At 48.6% G+C, this 13,747-nt stretch overlaps 2 protein-coding genes across 2 annotated transcripts; one reads left to right on the top strand and one right to left on the bottom strand.

Moving 5' to 3' along the window:
* Positions 1 to 114: 114 nt before the first annotated feature.
* RPS19BP1 (ribosomal protein S19 binding protein 1) lies at positions 115 to 2,517 on the top strand. The gene is made up of 4 exons (XM_064655140.1): positions 115 to 218; positions 303 to 443; positions 711 to 808; positions 1,838 to 2,517. The coding sequence occupies exons 1-4, from the start codon at positions 170 to 172 to the stop codon at positions 1,970 to 1,972; spliced, it is 423 nt and encodes a 140-aa protein (XP_064511210.1). The 5' UTR covers positions 115 to 169; the 3' UTR covers positions 1,973 to 2,517.
* A 7,929-nt stretch (positions 2,518 to 10,446) lies between these two features.
* Positions 10,447 to 13,662, bottom strand: ATF4 (activating transcription factor 4). Its single transcript, XM_064655136.1, has 3 exons — positions 13,087 to 13,662; positions 11,905 to 12,219; positions 10,447 to 11,387 (listed from the first exon to the last, which is right to left on the bottom strand). The coding sequence occupies exons 2-3, from the start codon at positions 12,119 to 12,121 to the stop codon at positions 10,531 to 10,533; spliced, it is 1,074 nt and encodes a 357-aa protein (XP_064511206.1). The 5' UTR covers positions 12,122 to 12,219; positions 13,087 to 13,662; the 3' UTR covers positions 10,447 to 10,530.
* Between the last annotated feature and the right edge of the window lie 85 nt (positions 13,663 to 13,747).

Raw genomic sequence — 13,747 nt, 5'->3', positions numbered from 1 at the left:
ACCTATTTTTGCCAAGTTAGCAGTGTGGTACCTAGACATCCATCAACACCGGGATTTCCTGCATCCCTAGAGCTCGTTCTGTCCCTCCGGGCCGGAGCGGGGCGCTGTGGGGGCCGGCAGGCGGCGGAGCGCTGCCAGGACCGGGCGGAAGCGCGGCCGAGGCGCGGCCATGTCGGCGGCGCTGCTGCGGCGGGGGCTGGAGCTGCTGGAGCCGCCGGGTGAGCCCGCGGGGGCCGGGGGCTGTGAGGGCGGGGAGCGGGTGGTTCCCGGCTGGAGTAACTCCGTCCCTATTCCCGCTGCAGGGCAGGGAAAGGTGCCTCCTGGAGCCCAGCGGGGCCGGGATGGCGCCAGGGTCGCGGGCGCTGCGAGGCGGAGGAAGAGGGCGCCGGAGCCCGGCAGGAACAAGGCCACGGTCAAGGGGAGAGTCGTGAAGTCGGCAATAGGTGAGTCCCGGCCTCTCCACAGCCCTCGCACCGGGTCCCCTTGTGATGTCCCGCAGCCACCCTGCCGGTCGCTGTATCCCATCCCTTCCCATCCTCCCGGATGCCCTTTTGGTGTCATTTAAACACAGCCTGATTTGAGGGCGCACCCCTATCCCCGAGCTGTAGCGGTGTCTTTATCCCGGTGCCTCGTTGATCCGCCTGTGTGTCTCCTTGTGAGCTGCCTGGATGAGCAGCTGATGTGTTTTGTCCCGCTCTGCTTTGTCCCAGAGGAGTATCATAAGAAGAAGCCTGTGAATCACTTGAGAGAAAACCTGCAGTACATGTTGAAGGGACGACTTGTTGCAGACAAAGCCATCACAGAAAAAGTAAGACCAACTTCTATTTGGGGATCTGTTTCCACTAAGGAACAGACGTGAATGGGAGTCAATTTTCTGTTTACAAGTTGCCTTGAGGAATTTCTGTGTGCACTGGAAAAATAACTTAGTAAGCTTTAAACTCCTGTTGATATGTTGTCCCCTGTTTTGTTCTCTGATACTAGTTAAGTTCATAGAATGATCTTAAAGATCATCCAGTTCCAACTGCACCACCACGAACAGGGATGCCACCCGCTAGATTAGGTTCCTCAAATGTACTGACAACTGTTGGCTTTTCTTAATTACCAAAGATTTCATAGCTTCCTGTGGCAAAGAAGCCGTGGTTCAGACCTTCTCCTTACTGTCAATCAAACTGGCCCTCTCTGTAGCTGGAGGCTGTTTGATGAGGAACCAGGTGTACTGCTGGCTCAGGTAATAGGAATTTTGTAGCATCTTGAATGGTGTTTCTCATAACTTGAGAATTTTTGGGAAAGCCAGTGATCTTTCCCAAAAGGTAGTCCCATGCCAGTATTTGAAGAGGAGGATAGCTGACACTGCTAGTGTTGGGCTATTTTTATGAGATACAGGCTGTTAACTTACATAAACAAATCAGGTGGTTTAGGCCAGTGTTTCTAAAGCTGGAGATTGTGAAAGGAGGTGATGGTGTATTAGAAAATGCTGAGGGAATTCCACCACCTTGTTCAGTTTTCCAGTTGTCTCCTGGAGAGAGATGATAAAAGAAGGTCATAGTTTCAGAAAAGATCTGAATTGAAATCAGTATTTCTATCTCTGTGACTGTTACTACAGAGAGAAGTTTTCATATTTGACTCCAAATACCAAATTGATATGTACTGTTGTCCCAGTGACCTGCTTTGGTTAACATCGGTGATTGCCTCTCACTTTTCTTTGGAGGCACTCCAGGATATAGCAGGGTACTTGTAGAATAGCAGAGATGCTGCAGGTGAGCTTGAAAATTGCTATTTTGTGGTTTGGTCTGGATAACAATGACTGCTGTTTTTTCCATTTCTGTATCGACTGAAGGTTCTTGCTCAGAACAGAGGCAGGAAGTCCAAAGATCAGCCTCCAGAGAAGGCAGAAAAGAAGAAGCCCGAAAGCACTGTCTTTACTGAGGAAGATTTCCGTAAATTTGAGAGAGAATACTTTGGGATACCGTAAACAACGTGACGGGAATTCTTGCAGCTCCGGTCTTTCTGCAGCTAAGTGCTCAGCACACAGGACTGGACATTTCCTCATCGTGTTTGAGATGGGACATCAGAGATGCCCTTCTGCCAGCGAGGACTTCCATGTCAGACTTGCAGGGCAGCTCTGCATCTGTGCAGAACTTGTTACTGGCCAGCTAAAGCCACGGAGGTTCTCTTGGCTCTGAGATGTGTTGACCTTATAATTATCTTCCTGCAGCCAGCAAGTCTTGCATTCTTAATGTTGAAGGGCGGACCAAGCCAAATACAAATCTTGTCCCCCTTCCTCAGGATGTAAGGCTTCTGCTATCTGTGTTATTTGGCAGGGGGTATTTAAAGTAGTGTATCTGAATGGAGAAGTGTTTGGACCAGCACTAATAAATCCCTGGAAGGGTAGGATGCTCTGAAAGACTGTTAAACCTGAGAAGCCCTGCAGTTTCTGTTCTTATTACAACCCCTGTCAGGTCTTTCAGTCATTGCAAAAACTTTTTATATGTCATTTGATCAAATAATTGTTGCAGACGCTGTCTCTCTTTGCCTTTGTAATAGCAATTATTATGACAAGCTACAGTTGATGAAGACAAACTGTGTCACTGTTCTGATCCAAGCATTCCTGTCTTTAGGATGACTCAGTTGTGTGAATGGCCTCTCTGATTCATGTTGACACATATATTTAATCTTCTCTCTGACATGCTGAGGCCTTCAAAGAGTGCAGTGGAATGGAGATGACTTCTCCATTTTGCCTACTTACGGTCTCCCCTCTTTCCAAGGAAGAGCTGTCAGACAAAGTTGTCCTTTGGATGCTTATACCAGAGCATCCCACCGAGATGTAGCCATGCCAGGAGGGCTCCCCTGCTGAATGTTGCAGAGCTTGTAGCCAGGAGGGCTTGTGACCAAAATGTTAGTCTCGGCATCAAGTTAAAATCTGAACCTGAGGCTGTGGTGCTGGGTTGAAGGGAAGTTGTATTCTCTCAAACTACTGCCAAATTCCCAGTTGTAACAAACAAGGCCCAGCAGGTGGGAGTGTTGTTACAGAAGCTTCCTCACTAAACCACTAAGTGTGCTTCTGGGGAGCTCCTGCCACTGCCCTTTCCTGCCCCTTACCTAAGAAGATTGAAAGTGTGTTTCCTTCAGAAAAAAACAGGTAAGGAGAAGGGCTAATGCCAGGCTTTACAAGGGGCTTGGCTGACCTGAGCAGCAGCTGCTTGATGTCAGCACTGGCAAGAATTCATTATCCCTTCCCTGCCCTCTTGAATCCTGGCACTGTCCTCTTAAATCTGTGCCTCCTCTGTTGAGTTCTTTCCCACTTGTCTGCATGAGAGGGAAGGTCACTCAGATGTATGAGGTCCAGACAGGGGAAAGAGTGAACATACTGAAGTGTATGTACTGGAAATTGTGCAATAGCACATGGGAGGGGATTTCTTGTAATAGGATCAAGTTCAACTATCTGCAGCCAAAAGTAGTAAATATAGAACAGTTCAAAGAGCAATTCCCTTTTTTTCAGTCTGTTCTTGCTCCCAAAATTTAAAAAGTGTAAGAAAAAAAAAAGAACTACAACTTCTTAAAAGCTGATTGTGCCACAACTTCATCAAAAGAGGTAGATTTCTGGGGTATTATTTTGTTTTGAGCCTTTGTCTTCAGTATTTGGGATTTCCTGTGGCCTTACAGATGTCCTTCATGTCATCTCCTGCACCTCCTCTACCAGTGTCTCCTACACACTCTTATTTCTGTGGTTGTTTGGCTCCTGGGCCCTTCTGCAGGCTGAGGAAAGCAAAACCATCCTTGCTCCAGAAAAGAGCAGGAGGGTAATGAAGTTCATTCTTTGTACAAAACTCAGCTTGTTTGCTTGCAAACATAAACAAACAGGAAAGCTCTCCTTTCAGAGTCAATGAGGAACTTTAAAGTGAGGCCCAGAGCAGTTCTCCCTGAGGATAATAACACCCAGATCAGTGAAGTTTAAAAGTTGGATGGTAGCTCTCATTACTCTCTGGAAAGACTATTAGGGCCAACACAAGTGATCAACATACTTCTCAAGGTTTTTGCCATGAGGCATTATGTTGTTGAGGAGGGTGAAGCTGCCTGACAGACTGAATTTTGCCATTTGAAACCAAACTTGGTTGTACAGCCAACAATATCCTCCAATAAATTATTTAGTAGGAGGAAGGAAAAGTAAGCAGAAGTGAATGGGTGGCTCTAGATCTGCAAGGGCAAAGAGCAAACGTTCCAGCCTTGACTTTCCCCCTGTCTGGCAGGACATGAGCTCCTAGGAAAGAAGAGCAGTGCCATCTGCATACTGGGTAGATAAGGATGGGTGTTGGCCCCTGAGGGAAATGTCTTCAAGTGAGAAGGGAGAACAGGAATCAGCCTGAGGCACATGCTTGGTGGTGAGCTAAAGCTGAGCACCTTCTTGTACTCCCAGCTGTCTTATGTTATGGTCTAGCCATGCCCAGGGCATGCCAGCTCCTTTGTTATGCTGGAACCCCAGTAGGTGGCTACCTTGGAGCAACCTACTCATCCCTGGCAGTGTTCAAGGCCAGGCTGGATGGGGCTCTGAGGAACCTGGTCTACTGGAAGATGTCCCTGTCCATCATAGGGGGATTGGAAAGAGATGACCTTTAAGGTCCCTTCCAACCCAACCCATTCTATGATTCTGTGATCTATCAGTTCTTTGCAGCCAGATTTTTCTGCCCAGTGGAAGAGAGAAGAGGGAGTTAGGGAAGGAGCAGCTGCCATAGCTTCTTTTTCTGGTTGTCCTCCAGCCTCAGTTTCCCACGCTGGAAGCTGACAGGCTGCAGCCCATAACCTTTGGACCTGCTGGACAGCATTTCATTCCCACGCATCTGTGAACAGCAGCACAGGGATGTGTCCCACTGCTGTGGGACGAGGGCTGCGTGCTGGCTGAGCTCATCAGGCTGCTGGCTCTCTTCCCAGCTCTGCGACACCAGCTGAGCATCCTGCAGCAGAAAATAGAGGTAGCTGAGCTGGAGAAGAAGGAGGAGGTTGCCATCTTACAGTGTATCTCCACCCACATGCAGCAGGGAGTCAGAATGGGAGGTGGCGGCAGCAGCTTTAATATAAATGCAAATAAAAGCTCTGGAGTGTTATTAATGTGGTAGAACCTTTCCAGGGAAACTGTTTAGAGGAAGCAGAATAGTTCCCAGATGCTCAGTCTTGAGCTAGCTTAGTGTGAATAAGATTCATCAAGCCTGTTAATGGCCTATTGCTCCCTCATTATGTGAATGGAAAGCAAAAAAGGCAATTTGTTCCAACGGGTACAAGCTAATGTAAGCCCATACAGCCTCTGCTGTACCGGCAAGTCTTCACTTCCTTACCATAGAAAGCAACAACAGCTACTACCAGTGCTATATGTGCATCAGGAGGGGGGATGACTGCAACTGTAAACCAAGAAAACATGTTTGCTCAGGGCACTAACCAATTTCTTGCCTCTGAAATGACAAAGTGGTAACAAACCTGGCCACCAATGAACAAAGACAGACTGTAAAACTTGCTCAGGCAAATGAGATTTAAAACACTGAAAAAGCTGTGGTGGAAAACCAAGGAGGGGGGAAGGGTCCTAAAAACCTTTGGCAATCTCACCCTCTGGTTTGTTTTCCATGACTGCCTTCAATTTCAGTCTTGCTGATGATCAACACAGCACCAGCACCTGCAGCACAGACAGGCTCCTGAACACTCAGGTAGGGGCCTAGTTATTGTAGAAACGGTTCACAGCAGCAGGGTCCTAAATAACCCAGAAAATAAAAGTTACAGCTAAGGAAGTTTCTCATTTTGAGACACAAAGACTCATCAATTCAACTAAAAATGAAAGAAGGCAGGCTGCCTAATGTCTGCTTACAGCCCAAAATGTGGAACTGCAGCCAAGGCAGACTGAAGGGTTAGTAGGTTTGAGACAGCTTAAAGGTTTGCATGTCTATCCATAGTTACGTTAAATAGGATTAACAGTGCCAACCACTAACCAATGGGGGCAGGGGACATAAAAAGCATGAAGGTTGCTCTCAGCTGTCTACAGAGCTACACACACCTTTTTCTGAAGGAATAAGCTTTTGGCAGGGTTAACCAGTGATCCAGCCAAGCTGGTCTGTCCTGAGCTGCACTGCTTGCGTGCCAGCAAGATCATTTATCTCCTTTAATGGGAGGCAAAGACTAGGGCTCTTTCTCTGCCTGCCTGTACACTGCAACGGAGATGCAGAGAAGTTACAGAACTAGGAGGCTCTCTGCCCTATATAAATTAAGCTGACGCATCTGCTGTGCCTGGAACTCGCTCCCTGCCATTTCTTAACAGGGTGTGTACGTGTAAAAGAGAGAAAAAGAGCAATTGAAGGAGAAATGAGAGGCAGCTAGGCATTGCTTGGAGAACATGTACCTCTGTAATAGGGAAATTGGAGCTTGTGGGTAGAGCTAGCTTCATTCGGTGGCTTGTGACGCTGCATGAGTGCACCAAAAATAATGCAAAGGCAGCATACCTAGGATACCTGAGGAGCCAAAATAGTGTTGCCTAGGTCAGGGGACCGAACTCCTCTGTTAATTCACAGGGCCTGAAGCATTTCAATGGGAGAGTCAGCAAAAGTGAGCATTTCTGGCCCAGCAAGGGACGTTCATGGTAAGACCCCAAGACTACCTTTGTGCTAGAAATGAAGTGTAACAGGAGTTTATGTGCTGGACTGCACGGCAAGGCTGTGAACATAGGAAGAGGACGGAGGAAGGTAGGGTATCTCCAGACACTACTTGAACCATACTAAAAAAAATTAGTATGCACAAGATGGAAATTATGCTTGTAGGAAGGATAATATAGATACTCATTTTTTTCCTGAAGGCCTAAGTCTATAGAAAGATAAAGAAAGCAGGTATTCTTCTGGCCAAAAATTTATAGATATTCCACCCCAAAAAAAAGGCTATGAATGGACTACCACTGTGTGAAATTGTTTCAATCAGTATAACCCATATTTTCTTTCTATAGTCCAGCTTGGGAGCACTGGAGGAGCATTCATTTCCCAAAGGACAGGCTGTCCTTGCAGCTATTTCTGGGCCTTCTGCCAGAGCAAAAGCTATTTGGAAGATTTTATCATCATTCTTTCTTCATTCTCCAACGCTGCAGCTGTGGATTTGTTTCTGTAAGCGTGCTGCAAAGGTGTATCTGATCCTCCACACAGGCATGTGAAGAAGTTGTCAGCGGTCATGGTTTCCTCTTTTCATTTTGAAAGAGAAGTGCAAGTGCCTGGCTCTCACTAAAGGCAGGGTGAAGAGGAAGATGGTTATAAATATCACGACAACAGCAGAAACCAGCTCCTGAGAAGGGGCTGTAGGTTGTCAGAGCAGCTCAGTGAGCAGTGAATCGCCAGGGCTTGTTTGGTTACGTGGGGGAATATTGGACTCCTGTTTACCATGAAGCACAAAATTTGCTAAGGGATCGGGAGCCTGAGGGTCACACATGCTGTGTGTGTGAACTCTACTTCACTGCTCTTAATTTAGAGGAAAAATAACTGAGGCAGAAATCCCATCAGCTGTGCCAACTTCAGATTCAAATAGCTTTTTTATAATGTAGATTGGGGGAATTCTGCTGTTTCCAAGGATGTAGAAGAACTGGGCTCCTCCAGGGATGGGTAAAGCCTGCATTTCATGCACTACAATATATTTCTGGACATGGTATCATGCTGTATGCAAGCCACAAGGATTCAATGAGGCACATTTGTTCTGCGAGGCTGTGAGAGAAAGGAGACAACCCCTGCAGTTTGCAAAATGTAAAATCAGTCACAAGCCAGGAGGCTATCAGAATTTTTATTCTGTGGGCTGGAGTTTATGTGACGGTGTCCTCAGTGTTCCTCGGCTCCTGCTGCAGGCTGGACAAGCTGCTGGGCTGCAGAGCCCAGTGGTGTGATGCTGGCTGTGCCTAACGCAAGCCTGGAGGAAAAGTCTAGATAAAAAACACAGAGGAAGAGTCAGCTCTAATCTCTAGCCCGTGTAAAATCTTAAATAAGTTTCTAAGTATGGAAACACGGCGTCATTTCAGCAGGCATTGCATAAGGTTGCCATATTGGCTGCATCTGCAAAGCCACGAGCTCGGAGGCTCAGCAAGCAGGGATGATGCTGACTGCTCTTCAAAGGCAGGTTCCTGATTCTCCTGCAAGGAGTTCTATAAAACGCACACACGGCTACAGAGAGCAAAGCAGCGTGGATGTGTCACGCATTCCTACTTGCCTGTTCCAGCTCTGATCTTCCTTCCCTAGAGTGAATGTAATTTGGTAAATTGGAGCTACATGCTCTCTGGAGGGCTGTAGAAACCAGAATCGTGTATTTACTGGCCAGCACAGACACTGTCTCATCTGCCTGCAGAGTATGGACTCAAAGAAAAATTGATTTTAGCCAGGGGGGGCTCACAGACAGCACTGCCTATGTGCTGACAATCTTTTCAGGCTTTTGAAGAACTGAGTAAGGGCTACAAAATACACCCACCGTCCCTGCAGCCCTGGCTGCTGCCAAGTTTAAGCAGGTGTTGCTATGGCTCTAAGGGAAGTGGTTGCCCTGTGGTGGGAAACGGTTATCAGTATGGAGAGGAGAGGTTTTCCCTGCACTCATACCAGTTATCATATTTTCTGTGGCTCAGCTGAGACTAAGCACATTATCACCTCAGGTGCAGATTTGACCCATCAAGGCAAAGCCTATCCTGCTTATTGGGCTTTTCTGCCTCTAATTATCCCCATCCCCAGCCTGGCAGGTCCAGCTGATCTGAAAAAAACCTATTACATCTGTCTAACTCTCAAAACGCAACAGTCCCTTGCCCCTGCATGCAGTCTCCAGTAAGCTCTGGAGAACAAAGCAGCACTTAAAGCAAGACCTTGGTGTGCCTGCCAGTTTGCAGTGCATCCCATACAGCACACGGTAGTCAGTGCCCTCTCCCAGGTGAGAGACTACTCAAACACAGGGAACTCATTGTCTCATAAAACCCAAGGGGAGGGTCTTAGTTACTCAAACCACTTTCAGCGTGGCATGAGCCCTAACTCCTGACACGGAGCCTTCTCGCTTTAATTTAAATGGCATCCACATCACCTGGGCACCAGCTGTGAGCACGGACAGGTAAAGACACCACAGAGGGCCTGGCTCATTCCTCCCTCCAAGCCAGCAGGCAGCTGCCTGCTGCCAGCAGTTACCTGCCTCACCTGCCTGCTGGAGGAGCCTTTACATAGAAGGTCCCTGAGCACATGGCTGTTATCCCATGGTCAGCTAATGGCTTGGACAAGTAGGGCTGGAGGACTGCAGCCCAACTCAAGGACATAACAAGCTCAAGTGTCAGAAACCAGGACCCCCACCAAGCTGCAACTGGACAAGCCATTTTCTAACGCCTTTAAAGACCTTCTCCCTCCCCACTCCCAACACTGGCTGGAACCCTGTGTGTATGTGCCAGCCAGGCTGGGATGTCCAGGTGCCCCAGCTGGGTAGCTCACTGAGCCATGTCAGTGCAAGTAAGAAGGAATCAACTCCTTGGGAAAGGATGTGCACGTCCATGTGCCAGATGGACTAGGTGCTGTTAAATGGGGGTATCAGTGGCCAAAAAAAAAAACTGAACAAAAAAATAGCTGAAAATGGCACACCCCAAATCTGAAGGAACCCTGACCCCACACACACAGGTGCTGCTCCAGCACACCAGCACCTTCACTGCACCAGCTTAGTCAGGACTAGAGCTCAACTCAAGTTGCAGCCTTGGTAGAAGAATCAAATTTATGCTTAGACCTTAAAATTTGACTTGTCAGTGGGCAGCTGAAGAAAACTCCAAATCTTTACTTGGTACACCAGCGTCTTCCATTGATAAGAGTGCTACAGTAACCCTGCCTACCTGGCCCACACCAGTATGACAGGAGCTCCTACGCCAACCCCACCAGCTGGGGCAAGGAAATACCTCCTGCCACTTAGGGCATTCCGAGACCAACAGAGACAGGACAAACCAAAGTGCATTTGAACACCACCTCTGCTTGCTCTGGACTTGTCTCCCAGCAAGCTGCATATTTCATGTTTCCAGTTTCGGACCCTGGACTATTTTTCTGACACACTTCAAGTCTGAAAACATTCCTCCCCCCAACCATGCAACATCACTGACCTTATGTTTTGTATTACCTAGGTTTATCTTCCAGTGACTCCCCCAGCTCAATTCTTTAAGCAGGCTTTTAAGTTTGCTGCTGAAAAACCCAAGGTACCCCAGTATGATCCTTTATTTTAGTATATATGGAAATTAGAGGGTGGCAGTTAAACTGAGACACTTTATTAAGCATTCAAAGCACTTTTGTGCACTTGTACAACATCCACCGCTCAGCAGAACGAGCAGCAGAGGTGTCACACTGCATTCTCTGCTAGACACCTAATAGATGATTGTGCTTGTACCTGCATCCAGGTGTGGTGCAAATCTTGTTTTACAGGTACCCATTAATCTCACATCATTGCACATTTACTATAAAATTATTTATTAGACAGCAATACACAGCTTTAGCATTAAGCTTATATACATGCACATCAACACTGCTGACTACTCTATTCAGGGACCCTAGCTCTTCTGCCCTTGGCCTTGCGGACCTCTTCTATCAGATCTTTTAAGTACTGAATTTCCTTACTAAGGGAATCTGCTTTCTCCTTCAGGGCCTGGTTCTTCTGCTCCAACTCTCTGCACTCCCCAGACAGTGCCTCCTGTTCTGCCCTCTTCTTCTGCCGGTAACGTGTGGCAGCAGTCTTATTCTGCTCCATCTTTTTCAGTTTCTTATCTATTTTCTTTTCTCCTTTCACCTTTGCTGACACTACCTTCTCTGCAGGATGATCGTATGGTTTGGACCGCACAGAGCCACAGGTGGCATCTGCAGGCAACTGGTTGCCATTGGGGGATCCGACTGAATTGGTGGGGCTATGTTGGGGGGTTCCCAGGTAGGAGTCTGGGCTCATGCATATTCCGCTATCATCGGAATGGTTCTCCTCCTCTTTCTCAGACTTGGTGATCACTACCACAACAGCAGGGCACTCCTGTTTTCTTTCTCCTTCCAGAACATCCACTTCACTACCTAATTCTAAACTAAATGAGTGGTCTGGAGTGGAAGTCAGAGACCCTGGGGAGAGGGGAAAAGACCAAAGGGAAGCAGAAGCCAATGGGATCATTGGATCTGCTGCAATTGGAGATTCGGGGACATGGGTGATTAGGTCATTTATCAGTGGAAGTTCTTTGTTGTGAAATTCCTGGATGGTAGCATTAAATAGGAGATCACACGTGTCTTCCAACGTGGCCATCAGCTCGTCTGGTGAGACGGTGGCTTCCAGATGTTCCACACCTAACAGGGCATCAAAATCAAATTCCTTCAGATCCATCTTCTCCACCATCCACTCCATGCCAGAGAAGGCATCCTCTGCACAAGAAAAAAAAAAATCACCTTGGTAAACTATCAACCAACGCAACTCAAGCTTTTGAAAATCACCTAGCAGCTCATCATTATTTAGCATCTTCTCTCTTATATTGAGAAAACCATCAGAAGAAAATACCCTGCCACTGAACTGCCAAAGACTACAGGGTACAATGTAAGAAGTCAGCTGTTGCGACATTCCAACCCTCTTACTCAAAGACCAGAAGAATTCAGGGACATTTGAAACACACAACCATGCTTTTTTCTTGTGACATCTGCCAGGAAACAGTACCATTAGCAACTGGTATGTTACTAAAAGGGTAACAGAAGTGTCACTTTACCATAACCAGCAATTCTGTATTGTGTAAGCAGCGCAGTAAATGCGCTTTCCAAGCAGAGGTAATGCACGTGAGTTTGCCTTCACATTTATGAAAACCTAGCAATTTATTTTTAACCTGGACATTAATAAACTATTATGTACCACTGTAACTGATGCACTTCATGCAAATAAATAATATCTTACCCTGGCTGCTATCTATGGTGTTGCCTAAACTGTCCACAGCAAGCCAATTGGAGGAGACTGCCTTAGCCTTGTCGCTGGAGAACCCATGCGAACCGAGGGGCTCGGCCACCTCCAGGTAGTCATCTAGGAGTCCCAGACTTTCCTCAGCCACCGAACACGGCTGGCTGAAGGGGGATATTGAATCCCCCAACAGCATCTCGTTGTTCAAGAAGCTCATCTTCGTCAGTTTTTAACGCTTTGACGTCAAAGGATGTGGTCAAGTAGAGGGTCTTTTCGTCGACTACAGCAATGCTGCTGTGCGATGCCGTGAAAAACCTGCCAACAGAACTTAAAATCATGAGTACTGGGTTTGACCAACATAGTAGCCTTTTAAAGCTGTGACGCTTCGGAAACGCGGCGGTACTTCCCGTGCAGCAGGCTAAGCACAGCCGGGCGCGGGCTCCAGCTGCGCGTCCCCCGCCTCCCTCATGCCCGGGCAGGAACGGGCCCCGCCCACCCGTCGCCATTTCGCGATCCGGCCGCCATTTTGTGCCGTGCCACGTTTCCACCGCGGCTCCAGCACCGACCGCAGGCAGCCGCCCACCCTGCACAGGGCTCACTCGTGCCCCGTGACCAGGGCAGGCTTTACGCTACAGTACTCAGTTATTTGGTATTAGTACTGCTGCCAGCTTGTTAACAGCCCTCGTTTATCTACTCCTGACTATAAACCAGAGTGGCACTGATACTCAAAACCCCAAAACCTCCAGTGCCCCATTTCCCACCAGGTACAGCATTTCCCCTCGCGGGCGGGAAAAAACCCTCCCTAGGAATGCACTGCTTTTACTTAATTTCCCACGAAGCCCCCATGAATAAAAAGTTAAGTATTTTGGAATCGAGGTTTCTTGAACGAAAGGAGACATGGACGTTCTTCGTAACTTATTCCGAAATGGCATTTCCTGCCATTTCTGACACCCGCCGCCCTCGGGATGTTGAGCTCCACAAAGATCCCTTCTCCCCGCACCCATTTTGGTATACGCAAGTGTTTTATATATTATTCGGTATACCCAGGTATCTCCCCCCGCCCTCCGTGAGATACCACAGAGGTGATAAACCCGCCCCAGAAGCCCATTTAGAGGGGATAAGAAGAGGGCGACTATCAACACGAAGGAGAGGGAGCAGCCATCCCTCACACACAATACTCACGCCATGGTTACAGATGCCGGGGATGTGCTGGGGCCGCCGCCGCTGCTGCTGCGCCTGCTGCACTGGCCGATGCCGCCGCTGGCCCTGCCGCCTTAAAGAGCCATGGCGGCCAGGGGAGGGGGACTGCTCGGGTCCGCGCCGCGTGGGGAGGTGCTCCGCACACTCGACACAACGACACAACCTCTACGACCGGAGACAAGCACACAATGAGGTGGCACCGCCCGCGCGCCGCCCTTATATAGGATCCGCCTTAAGGCAGACCAGACGCGATAGTGAGGTGTCCTTCCGCCAAGCGTCACCTGCCTCTCGCCAGCGCCTATCGGCCTATGTCCTGTCTTTCTGGGCTTCTCTCCTGTCGTTCTCCTACGGGTTAAACCCAGGAGCCGCCGACACAAAACCACGGCTCCAAGACGGAGTAGCCACGGAAGGACTCTATGGTGCACAGCTACGGAGGGACTATATGGTGTATATCCGCCGCGGCCGCCCCCCCTCGGCGGGCGCAGCCGCACCACGTGACCGGAGCGGCTCAGGACGCTCCCCCCGCCCCCCCCGCGGGGAGCGTTGCGGGAGGTTCACCCGCCAACAAGGACGCGGCGCTCGCGAGGAAGGCATCACGCGCCTCTCCACGTGGGAAGGGCGGCGCTCATTGGCTACTGCCGAG

This window comes from Pseudopipra pipra, chromosome 5 (assembly GCF_036250125.1).
Source record: "Pseudopipra pipra isolate bDixPip1 chromosome 5, bDixPip1.hap1, whole genome shotgun sequence".
Taxonomy (NCBI): Eukaryota; Metazoa; Chordata; class Aves; order Passeriformes; family Pipridae; genus Pseudopipra; species Pseudopipra pipra.
Note: the sequence above shows the minus strand (reverse complement) of the source record. Positions and strands in the feature narration are given on the sequence as shown.